This window comes from Drosophila miranda, chromosome 3 (assembly GCF_003369915.1).
Source record: "Drosophila miranda strain MSH22 chromosome 3, D.miranda_PacBio2.1, whole genome shotgun sequence".
NCBI lineage: Eukaryota > Metazoa > Arthropoda > Insecta > Diptera > Drosophilidae > Drosophila > Drosophila miranda.
In genome coordinates this window covers 16230581-16243106 of record NC_046676.1, presented here as the reverse complement: position 1 = coordinate 16243106, position 12526 = coordinate 16230581, and the positions used below count along the sequence as shown (strand labels likewise).

The following is a 12526-nucleotide window of genomic DNA, read 5'->3' as shown; positions in this document are numbered from 1 at the left end:
TTTCTTGGACGTGCTAACAGCGAACAAGAACCTTGATTACAGCCCACAAATTGTATATCTACGTGATTTTGACATCAATTCTACATCCAAATTAAAGCCAAAAAGCATGATACGAAATTCTGAAACGACTTTATATGGTGCATACTTTTTGGCGGAACATACAAATTTGTATCCCTGGATTCGCCAATCACAATAGGCGAACTAAATCTAAAAATATAAAATAATAAGATTGTAATTTAATTGAATTTATTTGTTTTATTAATGGCAACTACATCTACAACTACAACTACATCGCTGTGTAGTTGCCATGTAGCAGACAAAATTCAAGAGTAAGAGAGATAGAGGAAGGAGGAAAGGGCATTAAAGTTCAAAGTTGGAAGGTTGTGGTTGTGGAAGGACGGGAATGGCGTCATTAGTAAATATTTGACCAAAGCAGGACAATGCCGCCGTCTGAATTTCTCCACGATGTGGATCGCGATACAGGGCTGAGCCATGAGGAGACCATGCAAATGATCAATGCTCTGCTGTTTGTGACTAAGGAGAACCGGGACTCTCAGCAGTACAAGGCTCCTCGATTTTGGGTAGCGGAAGAGTCCGAATGGGGCACCCAGCAACGTTACTGACGGACGAGGCCTTTATGCTGTGGAATGTGGAGTAAGACCTTCAGCTGATGCAGCCTTATGGACCTCAACTTTGAGCTCTGCCATCTCAACCCTATAGAAAATGTTTACTTCATTTGTTCTTTAAAAATTATGCCTTTTTCGGCCCAGGACCATTAAACCCTAAGAATATTATCGAATTTGTTCTGAATGAGAAATGCAACGGATTAAGACTTAAAGCTGACTATTGAAGCTGGTTTCTGTTGAAAACTATACATGTACAGGTATATTCGCAGTCTCACTCGCCCATGAATCCTTATTGAATGGCTGATATCCCGACTTACGCTTTGAAGAATCCCCTTTGAAAGTGAGGTAACCATACTTAAGAGGGAGCTAAGTAAGTGGCTGCGTCCTTGCCACCAACTTTCACTTGACTTCCGAGCTTCCGGGATTGGCTTCCACTCCACTCCGCCACTTTAATGTAATGCTCCTTTAATGCCCGCACACGCAATGTGTCCCCCGGCAGGATGCTGGCGGTAGCAGCTCCTGGCCCTTGGTTCTTGGTCTTGGCTCTAACGAAGCTGATAAGCTGCCGCTATCAACGCCTAGCATCCGCGCGTGCCACGCTGCTGTCTTAGCAGCTGCCTCCTGCTTCTCCTCCTCCCTCATGCTGCATCCTCAATCTCATCCGCATCCACATCCCCTTCCGTTGCGCTATGCTGTGCTGCGCTGTGCTGCAGCTGCCGGAGCCTCCCATCCTGTTTAGCACAGATTTACAGCCATGCCGACTCCTTGAATTTCGCCCTCTGCATGTGTATCTATGTATCTGTGTGTGAGTGTGTTTATCTGCGGCCCTGCCGGAAAGTGAATCGCTTATGAAAGCGTCCGGCTTGAGTGGCGTGTGTAACCCACTGCCCTGCTCCCTGCCCTGCCTCCATCGGCCTGACCTTCTTCGCAGTATTTGCGATGCAAAATTTAATATGAGTTCCCTGCTAATTTCCCAGCTGAAGAATGCTCCAAAATATGTGTGGGAGTCCACTTTTCCGCTCTCCACCAAAACTTACCGAAAAAGATAAGCAACAAAGTCTTGACCTAGTTCAGAGCCTGCCCCATGCGCTGCCCTTTGTCATCATCGTCAGCATCAGCATCGGCAAAAAGTGTTAGAGGTTGGCTCCCGCCCCGAATCCACCCCCAATCCAGCCCCAACTTTACATACAACAAAAAACTGCTCGCTTACCGAATATTGAGACAGCTCCGGGCCATGTGCCTTGGCCTGATACGTTTTTCTTTTAGGTTTTTTCCCTTTTCTGGGGCTGCGGCCCGTTGATGTGGGCCAAAGTGCAGTGAGACAGTCATTGGATCATTTGTCTTGGCATTGTTGTTGCTTTTTTGTTGGCCAGATTTCTTTTCTGGGCATTTTTCTACAATATCTTGGCAGGCCAGAGAAGCGGGCTTAAAGGGGTGGAGGGTCAACAGGACAAAAGAAAACGGAAACTATGTACGAGTATGTATGGAAGCGGATCCTGGTAAATGTAAAAGGGGATCAAGGGATATTCTTTCTGTAATTTGTGAATAATATGGTTAATTCATTACCCAAATCTATTTTCCTTTGATAAATTCTTGTTTGCTTCACTTCCTCTCCACCAAAAAAACGATTTTCCTTAAACAAAGAATTTTAAGCAAAAATGAAACACCCAGTCGCACACACGTACAAACTATTGGCGGCAGAGGTGGATAAAAAAGTTACGAAAGCAAATAAAATCACTGCAGCACTCGTCCCCCACCACCTGACTGGAGCTGACTGTTCGAAGCAAATGAAGGTGTCAAAAAGACAAGCAGAGACAGGAAAAAGAAACGAACGATGCCCCTCCATACGAGCACACACGCACACACAGATACACAGATCCACACTCCATACAGATGCTTGTACACAAACACAGAAACACTCAAGTAGAGTGGGGTTTGGCTGGACGTGCGATGGATGGATAGATGGCCGGATGGCTGGCTGCCTTCCTGGTCCTGCCTGTCCTCTACTAGATGGCAGCTCCCTGTGTAAATGGCAAAGCGACAGCAACATTTGCTAACTTTGCTGCAACAGCGACAGCGACAGCAACAGCAACACCAACAAGAACAACAACAACAACAACAGCATCGGATACTACATAAATGTATCTGTATCTATCTATTCGATGGCCGTGCATTGTATTGCAGTTACGTGCTCGATGGTCCAGCAAAATGGAGACTCGAAAAAAATCTCTAAAACAAAATCGGCAAAAGAGGGCGAAAAAAATACGAACATTTTCCAAATGGAAAAACTTGTATACACTCTCTGAATAAATAGAAATCGGGGGGAAAAATAACGTATAGAATATGTCCCTTCATATGGCATTGATTGGGTGGAACCACAAATAGAATTTAATGTAGAGTTTACGAATTTAATTTCTGTCTGAAAGCCAACGACCCTTGGCTGGTAGTGTATCTAGAGAGACGGCAATGGAGACAACGAAATGGCTTAAAGACTTTGGCATTGCCAACTGCTTACTCACTTGCCGAATCGCAAAGGGGATTCAACATGTAGCGAAAAAGTTTAAATGAGTTGAAGTGGATTTTCGGTTTGCACTTCCCGGATTCCAGGCCCTCCCCCAGTCACGCCCTTTCTTGATGACTGGGCTTTCCGACGCTGATGAAGCATAATGATGATGCTCTCGCCTGATTGATTGATTGATTGATATACAAAGGCAGTGGTGCAGAAGGCAAAAGGCAGGAGGCACTGAGTGTTAAAACAATTTGCACTTGAAACTTAACTAGGCGGTGCAGCCCACAAACTATTTGACGACAAGCAAACAAGAATTTCAAATTGCTCATACGCCGCGTCATCCGTGTCGTGGATAATTTTAGCTGCACGCCGATGCACCTATGTATGTATGTATGTATGTATAGACCAGAGCCTACGTCGCACTACACGACCAATTAGATCTGCCTGCCCGCATATGTATATCCGAGTATAATTATGAATATATATGGATTCTTTTTAGACTTCTGTTTATATTAATAAGAGAGAGAGAGAGCGTTTTTTATGTCAACCATGAGCCGGAAGTGGTGCCAGCCGCAGTTTTGTGGTCAGCGGCAAACGACACATGGCATGCACAGCAGCAGATGGAGAGCAGATGGCGCCGGATGGCGTTGTTGCAGTTGCAGTTGCATTTGCATTTGCAGTCGAAATGGACCAGTGGACGGGTGTGCACCGGGCGTTCATCATACGCGCCTACTACAAGAGCAACGACTCCATCAGCGCCGCCCAGAGGCTGTTCAAGAAACAGTTCAGCATTTACCAGACACCGCCCACGAATGTGATCAAGTCCTGGCTGCGCACCTTCGAGGGCACCGGCTCCTCGCAGGCTGGCGGCGGCACTCGCTCCTCTCTTCCAGTGAGTACCATATCCCTATCGAATCGCTGATGATTCTGTAACCAAATCGGTTTCCGTTTCACAGCAAATCTTCTGCACCATTTGCAATAATTGCCTGAGTAATGAGAAAAACTTCAGCAGCTCCGTGAAGTGAAGGGGTCCCTTGGTTTTTTACTAGTATTTGTGTACATGTACGAGTATCTCATAAGTTAGCGTAGATTAATCGTGAATAAACATTTTTTTTTTTTTTGGCTAATTAACAAGTTTGCAATATCAGCACGTCTCTCCGTCTCTCCGTTTGTCAGTCTTTCAGTCTGTCAGCATGCTTGACCCACTTGATGTGCTTTTGAATTTTAGAAATATGTAAATCAAATTCTGAAACATTTCGGGGACAAGTTTATGTGTCATTAAATTCCCCAATTTTATACTAAAGGCTGTAAAAACACGAGCAAGCCTTGCCCCAAAAGTGTGTCACATCAACATTAAAATTCGAAATTCAAATACGTATAAATCTGAACAAATATAATTATTATTTCTGACACACACAGCCATGTCCAGAAAGCAATGCAATCTTGTTTTCATTACTTGAACATCTGTATCTTTCCCTGGTCGGTCATTAGGCATTCGCTGCTTGCAATTTTCAGTCATATTGTCTCTGTGGGCACAGCTGAATCCCATCAAATGGTGCCGTGCCGCCTCTATGGGAACTGGTCTCCCCTTTTCATCTGACCAACGAACAGTAAGCTCTTATCTTAATATGAAGTAATTTATCTTAATTTAAATTTAGAGGATTATCTTGTACGAATAGTAGAAGTGCGGTGGGCAAAGTACGCCGGACATGATGCCATGCCAAATCAGGATACTCCTCAGAATGTCACAGGTGGTTCCTGCACCCTTGGATCCTGCCATTTGAATGACTAAAAAATTCTCTCCAACTGCTCTTTGGATACACCCACCTAGTGTAGAAGCTTCAGGCTGGGTTCTATGATCAGATCAGTCTGAAATTTGCTGGACTTCGATCTTATCCAAAGGCATAATATATGTTCAACTGTCCGATTGCCTCCAGGCATGGCCTTCTGGGTTCTACTGATGCCTTGGACTCCGACTGCTGTATTTTTTTCAGTTGTAGTTCATCCAGGATTTGTCTTAGTTCGCGGTTGAGCCGTCTGTAGACTCATTATCGCCCTATCGCTTTATCGCTGCGCAGCCGTCCACGTACACGTCTATAAAAGTGATGATCGGCACCAATACAATACAACTTTTTGTTCCATTTTGACTGCTGTCTACGCACACAAACACCTGTAAGATATGTGCGTGTGTGCTTGCCGACCGATGATTCAGATTCTAGAATAAGAATCAATAAAAGTTGTACATTTTCATACATGAAATGTTCGAGAATTCCACTCTTTACCTTTTGATTTCCCCTCAGCCTCCTGTGGAGCTGCTTGTCTTGTATATATACTTCTATAATTAGACAATTTTATGTCAACTTAATGGAATATGTTTTTCCGAATGCACACCTACAATAAGTACGTATATGTATGTGTGTATGTAGATTTTAGTAAATTTACGATTTGTATTCGGTAATCTGTGCTCATGTGTCCTCCCAGCTTTCCAGGTCATCTCTCTCGCTCTACACAAATCAAAACATCATCTGTCGGCTTTCGGACAAGAAGTAAATCCCATAATAGTCCTTCGTCCCTCGCAATGCCAGAGGCATGTTTACTCTGGCGTCTTTCCTATAATGTCCAATTCGACGGGAAATGATGGGGCTGTCAAGTTATATGGAATGAAAAAAACCGCATGCATGTAGGATGCCTGGCCTGATGACAGGCTTCAGCCTTGAGTCCTCCCCCCCCACTCGTCGTTTTCCGCTCACAGATTACAATCGGAAAATGCGCATAAGGTTTTACATTCTGTTCTGCGGCGCTGGCATTAGTTTGAGATACGAGTATGTGGCAGCGGTGACAAAATAAAATTAGGAGACGCTCTTAGCCATAAACATAAAAATTGTTCCCAAGATCCGGAAAGCAGCAAGGAGGAGAGCGCAGTCCCCCTCAGTTGTAGCCAGCAGCGATTCCTTGGTATCATAATTTCGAAATGACAGGTAATTTGGTGGCAACAGCAACAGCAACAACAACAGGAAGAGGATGTGGAAGTGGCAGTGGAGGTGGCGGTGTCAGGAGGGAAAGCATCGCATGAAGTGCGAGTGCGAAATGGGAAAATGATGCGGGTTTATTAAGTATCGTTACTCAGAGAAGAAACCCTCGCAGAGAAAACCGAAATCCCGCCCAACAAATTTATGATGCGCCGTTTCCCAAGGAACCCACCCAAAAAAATGCAGAAAAATGTATATTGTAAATATATGAAGGACTCCAACGGGCGGTTTTTTTCTTGCTTGGGAGTGGGGGGGGATGAGTAATAGTGGGAGGTTTCCCAGCCACACGCCCACTTCCTTTCAGTGCTGCAATCTCCGAGTGATTTAAGCACATGAAAAATGTTGCCGCACATGAACATGCAACTAATGAGGCGCCTTCTTCGAGGTAGAGGAGCAACGCTTACCTGTTCCTGCCACGGGCATGCGGCACCGTGTCCTATCTGCCACCAGCCCTTGGGCGCTTCACTCAATTCAGTTCGTTCGGGTCGGTCGTCGGGTGGTTTAAACTCTAATTGAAATTTAGATAGCAGAAACGTGTGCCAGCAACGGAATCACTTCGAAGGTGGGTGGCTTGTCAAGTGGCAAGTGCCAAGGCGGTTGATTAGTTAAGCATTCAGGAGGCGGATGTGCCACCTGGGAATGTCAAAGGGCGTCAAAAGTGGACCGTCGGGGAAACTATACGTCCGTTTGTTTGATTATAAAGCGATTGCGTTTTTTTAGATTTATGGATCGTTTTTGGCAGCTTAGCCTAGAGGCATAGAGCCTTGGAAGAAACTGCCTCTCCAGCTAACTCTTATCCACTTCCCCTGAGACTCCCTCCGCCTGCGTGGGGAGAGAGGCATCAGCATCGAGTGAGCCGTATTTCATCATGGAAAGCCTTGCAGCTCGTTGAACATGCGGCTATTAAAAGTGGCGCCATTGATGCGCATATTTATTGTAGCTAGCGTTTTTCATAATGTTGGATTATCATCTAGGCACATGTCTTCGCAAGATTTATGTGAAAAGGAAAAGACCAAAGGGGGAGACCGAGCACAAGCCAAGAGTCAGCTTTAAGCTCTAAGGAAATTGAAATCTTAAGCTTTATTGTTTTACTGGCCCGCTGCTCCTGCTCCTGCTCCTGCTCCTGCTCCTGCCATCTTACCATCCCCACTTTCTGCTGAATGCCGCCTGTTTCGATGCCGGGTCCGTCCCAAAACTGGGAGGATTGGGATTCCCCACACGCCGCATGCAAAGTGAAGAAACGGGAAAGTGAATAAAACTGCAGCAAAAGCAATTTTCATAAATGTTTAAGGGATAATGGCGAAAATAAGCACAAGGAGCCGGGGCACAGCCGAATTATGTGGGGCAGGAACAGGACAACGGCACACAGGACTGTACATGTGTTCAGTCTCCCTCCCTCTCTTCTATCCCTCCCCAACATTATCTCCCCTCGCGATGTACGATGTACGAGTATTGTTATGTTTCAGCAGATATATGACTCTCACCCATATGCCACAAACACACACACATGCACATTCATTCGTAGTTACATTCCCATCGACATGCCCGGATATGGGTATATGAATCTCAGCTTTTAGTTTCGGCCCAGGACCCAGCGGTTCTCATTAAAATCACATAAAAACCGACACTTCAGCAAGAACGAGGGTATCGATTGTGGGATACCTCTCCAGATGCAGATAGCAGGCTGTATTCATTCTTGTTCTGATTCCATGTGACTGTATTCCGTATTCATCGTATCCGTATGAGATTGAATTTTTTACCAATATCACAGATAGAGTAAAACGTAAGAAACGAATGCAAAAATTAAAAAATATAACTTTGGGACCTCTGCTTTAATTCATATACCCCAATATACCCTTGCTCTACAGAGGTACTGGGTATTTGCGCGAAATGGAGCAACCCCGCCAGCCAGCAGGTCCACTTATTGTCTCTGCTGTGGCTCCTGGTCGGAGGAGTCCTTCAAGTGCGCCCATTACCGACGGCAGAAATCATAACAATAAAAGTGTGACAGGACCACGGATGAGGCCTGAGCCTGGGCTTGGGCCTGGGCCTGGGAGTGTGCCTGGGACTGGGCCAGAGACTGGGGGAATGGTTCTTCGAAGGGCGAATGCCTCTGTTACTTAATCGATGATGATGAATAATTGATTCGCTGCGATGCGCCCAAGCATGGAAATGAAAATGTCGGTGCAGGCGGGAAACGGCCTCTCCTCTGTTTCTGCCTCCAGCTTCTGCTCCTGCCCCTGCCCCAGCTCCTGCTCCTGTTTGAGTTTCGGTTTCAGTTCAGTGTCTGATTCGCTCTTTCTACTCCTGGTGTGTCCGTGTATTGTTGTGCTCTTCTGTGTGTAACGAATGGCAAATTTCAGGAAGCGGAAATGGCAATTGCACTGACGGAGCGGGGAAAAATGGAGACAGAGAGAGAGATAGAGAGATAGAGAGAAGTGGAAAGTGGGAAATGGGAAAGACAACGGCTGAGGCAAATGTGAAGTTGTGCACTAAATGAAATGCCAACACAGCAACACGGCCAGGAAAAACGGAAATAGCAAATGCGAATGAATGACGTTGGAATTGGTTATGTCCCTCGTACTGGACGGACGGAAGGGGTTGGAAGCAGTGGGTCTGGAAGAGTGCAAATGGGCGATGGGCGGACAATTTTCTGGTATTTAAATTCTATTTTGAGTCCCATTTAAGTGGCACAGTATAAGGAGACAGAAAAACATTCTAGAACAAGGCAAATGGTGCAATGCACGCATTACACATTAATAATGGCTCAAAAAAACCATTCAAATGTTATACCATAGCAGAAATAATGTTAATTTTTCCATCAAATATATTCTCTATATATTCAGCAGAACTATTATTTGCAGAACTTCAAAAGGCAGAAAAGATCTCCCGAGAACTACAAACCAATTGAGCAGAAAATATCCAGATTATAAAACATTTAAAGAACAAAACTTGACGAGTTGAAAACGAGACCGCAATGAAAAGTAAATGAATTAAATTATTTTGCTTTTTCACTTGCCCTAAGGACTTTTCCATTCGAATTCCGTTTCATTCTCTTTCTCTCTAGCTTTTGTGCGTTTTTCCATCAGCTTATAACAGTGATTTTTCGTGGGAAAATGTATTGTTTTCTCCGTGAAAATATTTAAATTCCTTTCACAAATTGAGTTACAAATCGAGTGGCAGAACTGGACGAAAATCAAAGCTGAATGGAGCTGTGAGCCTCTGGCTGCCACAAAATTAGATTTAAATATTTTGGCATTTCCATCAATTTTCATATGAATGCAACGGCTTTTCTTCCACTCCACACTCTCTCTCACACACACACAGGCGAGTGATGTGAACCCTGTTGCATGGAGGAATGCTGATAGCAACTGGGAATCGGCTGTGGCAAGTCTCGTTCCATTGCTCTGCCACTGGCAGAGGCACTCCACTGCACACCCACCCACATACACTTTTATTCACAGACAGACACACAGCCGCACATGCTCAATCATTTATGCAGCAATCAGTGCCGTCGTCTTTTCCACACGTACGATTACCGTCCGACTCGACATAGAGCCTGGCTCGTGCTCGCTCTCGTGCTCCGCCCTCGCTTATGTGGAGCATATTGGGAATCAAAATTGAATCCTGGATAACAATGCCGGAGCTGAGGCTCCACTGCGGTCGCTGAATTCTCCTCCTCGCATCGGATGTAGATGGTTTTGGGTTTCTGTGCCAGCGACGGATCAAAATTAGGCTGTATTTGGGCTTAAGTCGTACAATCAGAGAACATAAATTGGTGATCGATTTCCTGGAATATAGGATTTTCAACTCCTTTCGTAATAAATCCCATTGCCCAACCATTTTGGTACATACGGAACAGGAAAAGGGAGTTTCCCTCAGATCTGACAGAGTACAAATATATCCAAATAAAAAGAGAATTCAATGATTTGAAGGTTGAAATCAAATTAAGTCAACTGAATAAATTGACTTTTAGTGCATATCAAATTGGGAAAAGCGCTCCAAAAAACAGAATGGTATGGAGAGGAAAATCCCAAAAATAAAGTGAGCAAATCAGATGAAAGTGAATCGTTGCAAGCAGCCAATAAAGCCACTAAAATGTTGCAAATGCAAGGGGGTAAACATTAATTCAAATTCATTTGGCTAGAGCGAGGTGAATGGGGGAAGATGAGAGTCAACGTCTCGGATCTTAGTCAGGAAATACGTAGAATAAATTATTGCCGTAGAGGAAGGACTATCGGCGAGGAGTGGAGGCAGTTGAAAAAGTGACGTTTTCTGATAGAACAAATTTCCCTTGATTCGGAAGTTTTCCCCCTCAGAACAAAGCACTCACTGAGATCAGAGTATGACAGTATTACTCTATCAGTATTCCCCCACATCTGTTTAGCTACTGTTCAGTTCGATACAAGCATACAATTGAGAATTTCCATAATGGCAACCTCTAGTCTGGTGGAATTTCCAGATCTGATCAGTGCCAAGAACAGAACCGAATCCCTGGCCCTCCCCAATGTGAAGCGCATCAACAATATAGCAGACTACATGGCCGATCCCTTGAATTTCGATGGCGACATCAAAAAGCTGGCTGGTCGCTTTAAGAACGAGGCCAAGCAGTGCCAGGATGTCGTCAATCTCTTGAGAGACCATCTGCAGGTGAAGACTACAGCTCTGGCTCAGGTCAAGGAGGATATGCTGGAGCTGCAGCGCAAGCTCAAGGAGCCAGATGCCACTTTCGTCTACGTGACCATGAAGAAGCAGGTCCTGGTTAAGTTCTTCGACGAGACCGAGATGAACGAGTACGATGTGCCGACGGCCCTGATGCGATTCAATCTCAAGATGAGTCATCTTTACGGGGAAATCCTGGCGCTGGACAGCGACATTGATTACGTGAACTACTTAAAGGGCATTGCTACAGTCAACAATCAGTATGTGAAGGATTGGTACAAGCGCGAAATGACCAAGAAGTTCAAGATGGAGCTTGAGGAGAAGGATCCTAAAGCGAAGGAGTCTGCGGAGTCTTTCGAACGTGAGGACGACTCTGAAGAGGACTTTTATGAGGAGTTTGAGGAGTTTATCGGACATGATCAGTCTGGAGTGGAGGCTGAAGAAAAGGAGCCTGAGGGAAAGGAGCCTAATGAAAAGAAGTCTGAGGAAAAGGAGTCTGAGATGAAGGATCCTGAAGAGGACACTGACTCGTGTTCCAAAGACCCTGAAGAGATGTGGCCTGTGGAGGAGGAGCATGTGAATAAGTTCGAAAATAAGGATAAGAACGCTAAGGGAATGTTACCTGAGAAGAAAGTATCTAAGGAGAAGGTCGCTGAAAAGAAGTTCCCTGAGGAGAAGGAGCCTGAAGAGAAACCTCCTGGGCAGAAGGATCCAAAGAAGATGGCTACTGGGGACAAGGACGCTAAGTTACCTAAGAAGAAAGTCACGGGGAAAAATGCCTCTAAGGAGGTGCTCCCTAAGAAGTTGCCTGGGAAGAAAGTCTCTAAGGAGAAGGTCATTGAAAAGGATGTCTCTGAGAAAAAAGTCCAAAAGGTGGCTCCGAGACGATTGTCCAATTATGAATGATTCCTTATTCCCGATTCCCCATTAAATTGTTATTAAAGTTATATTTTACAAACTAAACACAATTGTTACATGGCACCAGAGAATAAACGCAGTTGCAAGCACCACTTTGATGTATCTTCGTTAGGTTTCAATTTGTATGTCTTCTGAGATAACAGATAGGAATGAAATGAAATACTTAAGATTTACAAAGGTGAGTAAGTTTATTAGCCATTCAATCAAGAGACTTTGGCTCGAACTAAAATTTGCGTAATACAAAGTCGAGAATTTGCTTCACCGTCTCCCTGTTCCAATCTGCTATCTACTAGCTGCTTTGCTTTGGTTTCCGGTTCGTCTCATGCCTTTCCTGTCACTGGCAGCCCGCTTGCCGCTTCATCTTCATTCTCCAGCCATGAATAAACCGTGCGACACTTGCGTTTAATGGCTTTGCATAGTAAGGATTTGTGTTCGGAGTGCTGGGCCAGGTCCAGGTTCTGGCACTCAGCCGGGGTCCTGGGAGAACAACAACAGGTTGCGGGCTAGTTTGCCAATGCAGTTTTTCATTGCGAAATGTCGGCGCTGATAGCGAGTGTAATTATTATGCTGGACTGGCGCACAGACTGGCGGAGTGTGTAGTCTGTGCAGTCGGTGGTGCCTCCTCTTGCTGCACGCTTTTCGACGCATAAACGCCTCCAGTTATGTAATAAATAAACTGCAATTGTTGCGCCATTTGGGATGGTGTTTTGGTTTGCTGTCTGTGTTCTGGGTCTGCCGCCATGCTTGCGAATAACTGCAAGATGGCGACCGGCTTCCGGCTT

General features: G+C 45.0%; 3 protein-coding genes across 3 annotated transcripts; all 3 read left to right on the top strand.

Moving 5' to 3' along the window:
- Positions 1-2636: 2636 nt before the first annotated feature.
- On the top strand, positions 2637-2870 carry LOC108158048. The gene is given in 2 exon segments (XM_017290193.2): positions 2637-2720; positions 2722-2870. Coding segments are annotated over 2 exon segments (222 nt in total). The 3' UTR covers positions 2860-2870.
- Positions 2871-3774: 904 nt separating this feature from the next.
- LOC108161010 lies at positions 3775-4263 on the top strand. The gene is made up of 2 exons (XM_033392308.1): positions 3775-4027; positions 4092-4263. The coding sequence occupies exons 1-2, from the start codon at positions 3821-3823 to the stop codon at positions 4158-4160; spliced, it is 276 nt and encodes a 91-aa protein (XP_033248199.1). The 5' UTR covers positions 3775-3820; the 3' UTR covers positions 4161-4263.
- Positions 4264-10595: 6332 nt separating this feature from the next.
- On the top strand, positions 10596-11732 carry LOC108158211 (39 kDa FK506-binding nuclear protein). Its single transcript, XM_017290434.2, has one exon. It carries the CDS (start codon positions 10596-10598, stop codon positions 11730-11732), a length of 1137 nt encoding a protein of 378 aa, XP_017145923.1.
- The last annotated feature ends 794 nt before the right edge of the window (positions 11733-12526 follow it).

What these genes read in the sequence shown, in the direction of transcription:
- LOC108158211 (XM_017290434.2), top strand. Translation starts at nt 10,596, where the DNA reads ATGGCAACCTCTAGTCTGGTGGAATTTCCAGATCTGATCAGTGCCAAG.
- LOC108161010 (XM_033392308.1), top strand. Translation starts at nt 3,821, where the DNA reads ATGGACCAGTGGACGGGTGTGCACCGGGCGTTCATCATACGCGCCTAC. An exon ending in GCACTCGCTCCTCTCTTCCA is followed by an intron (nt 4,028 to 4,091) that starts GTGAGTACCATA and finishes TCCGTTTCACAG; the next exon opens with CAAATCTTCTGCACCATTTG.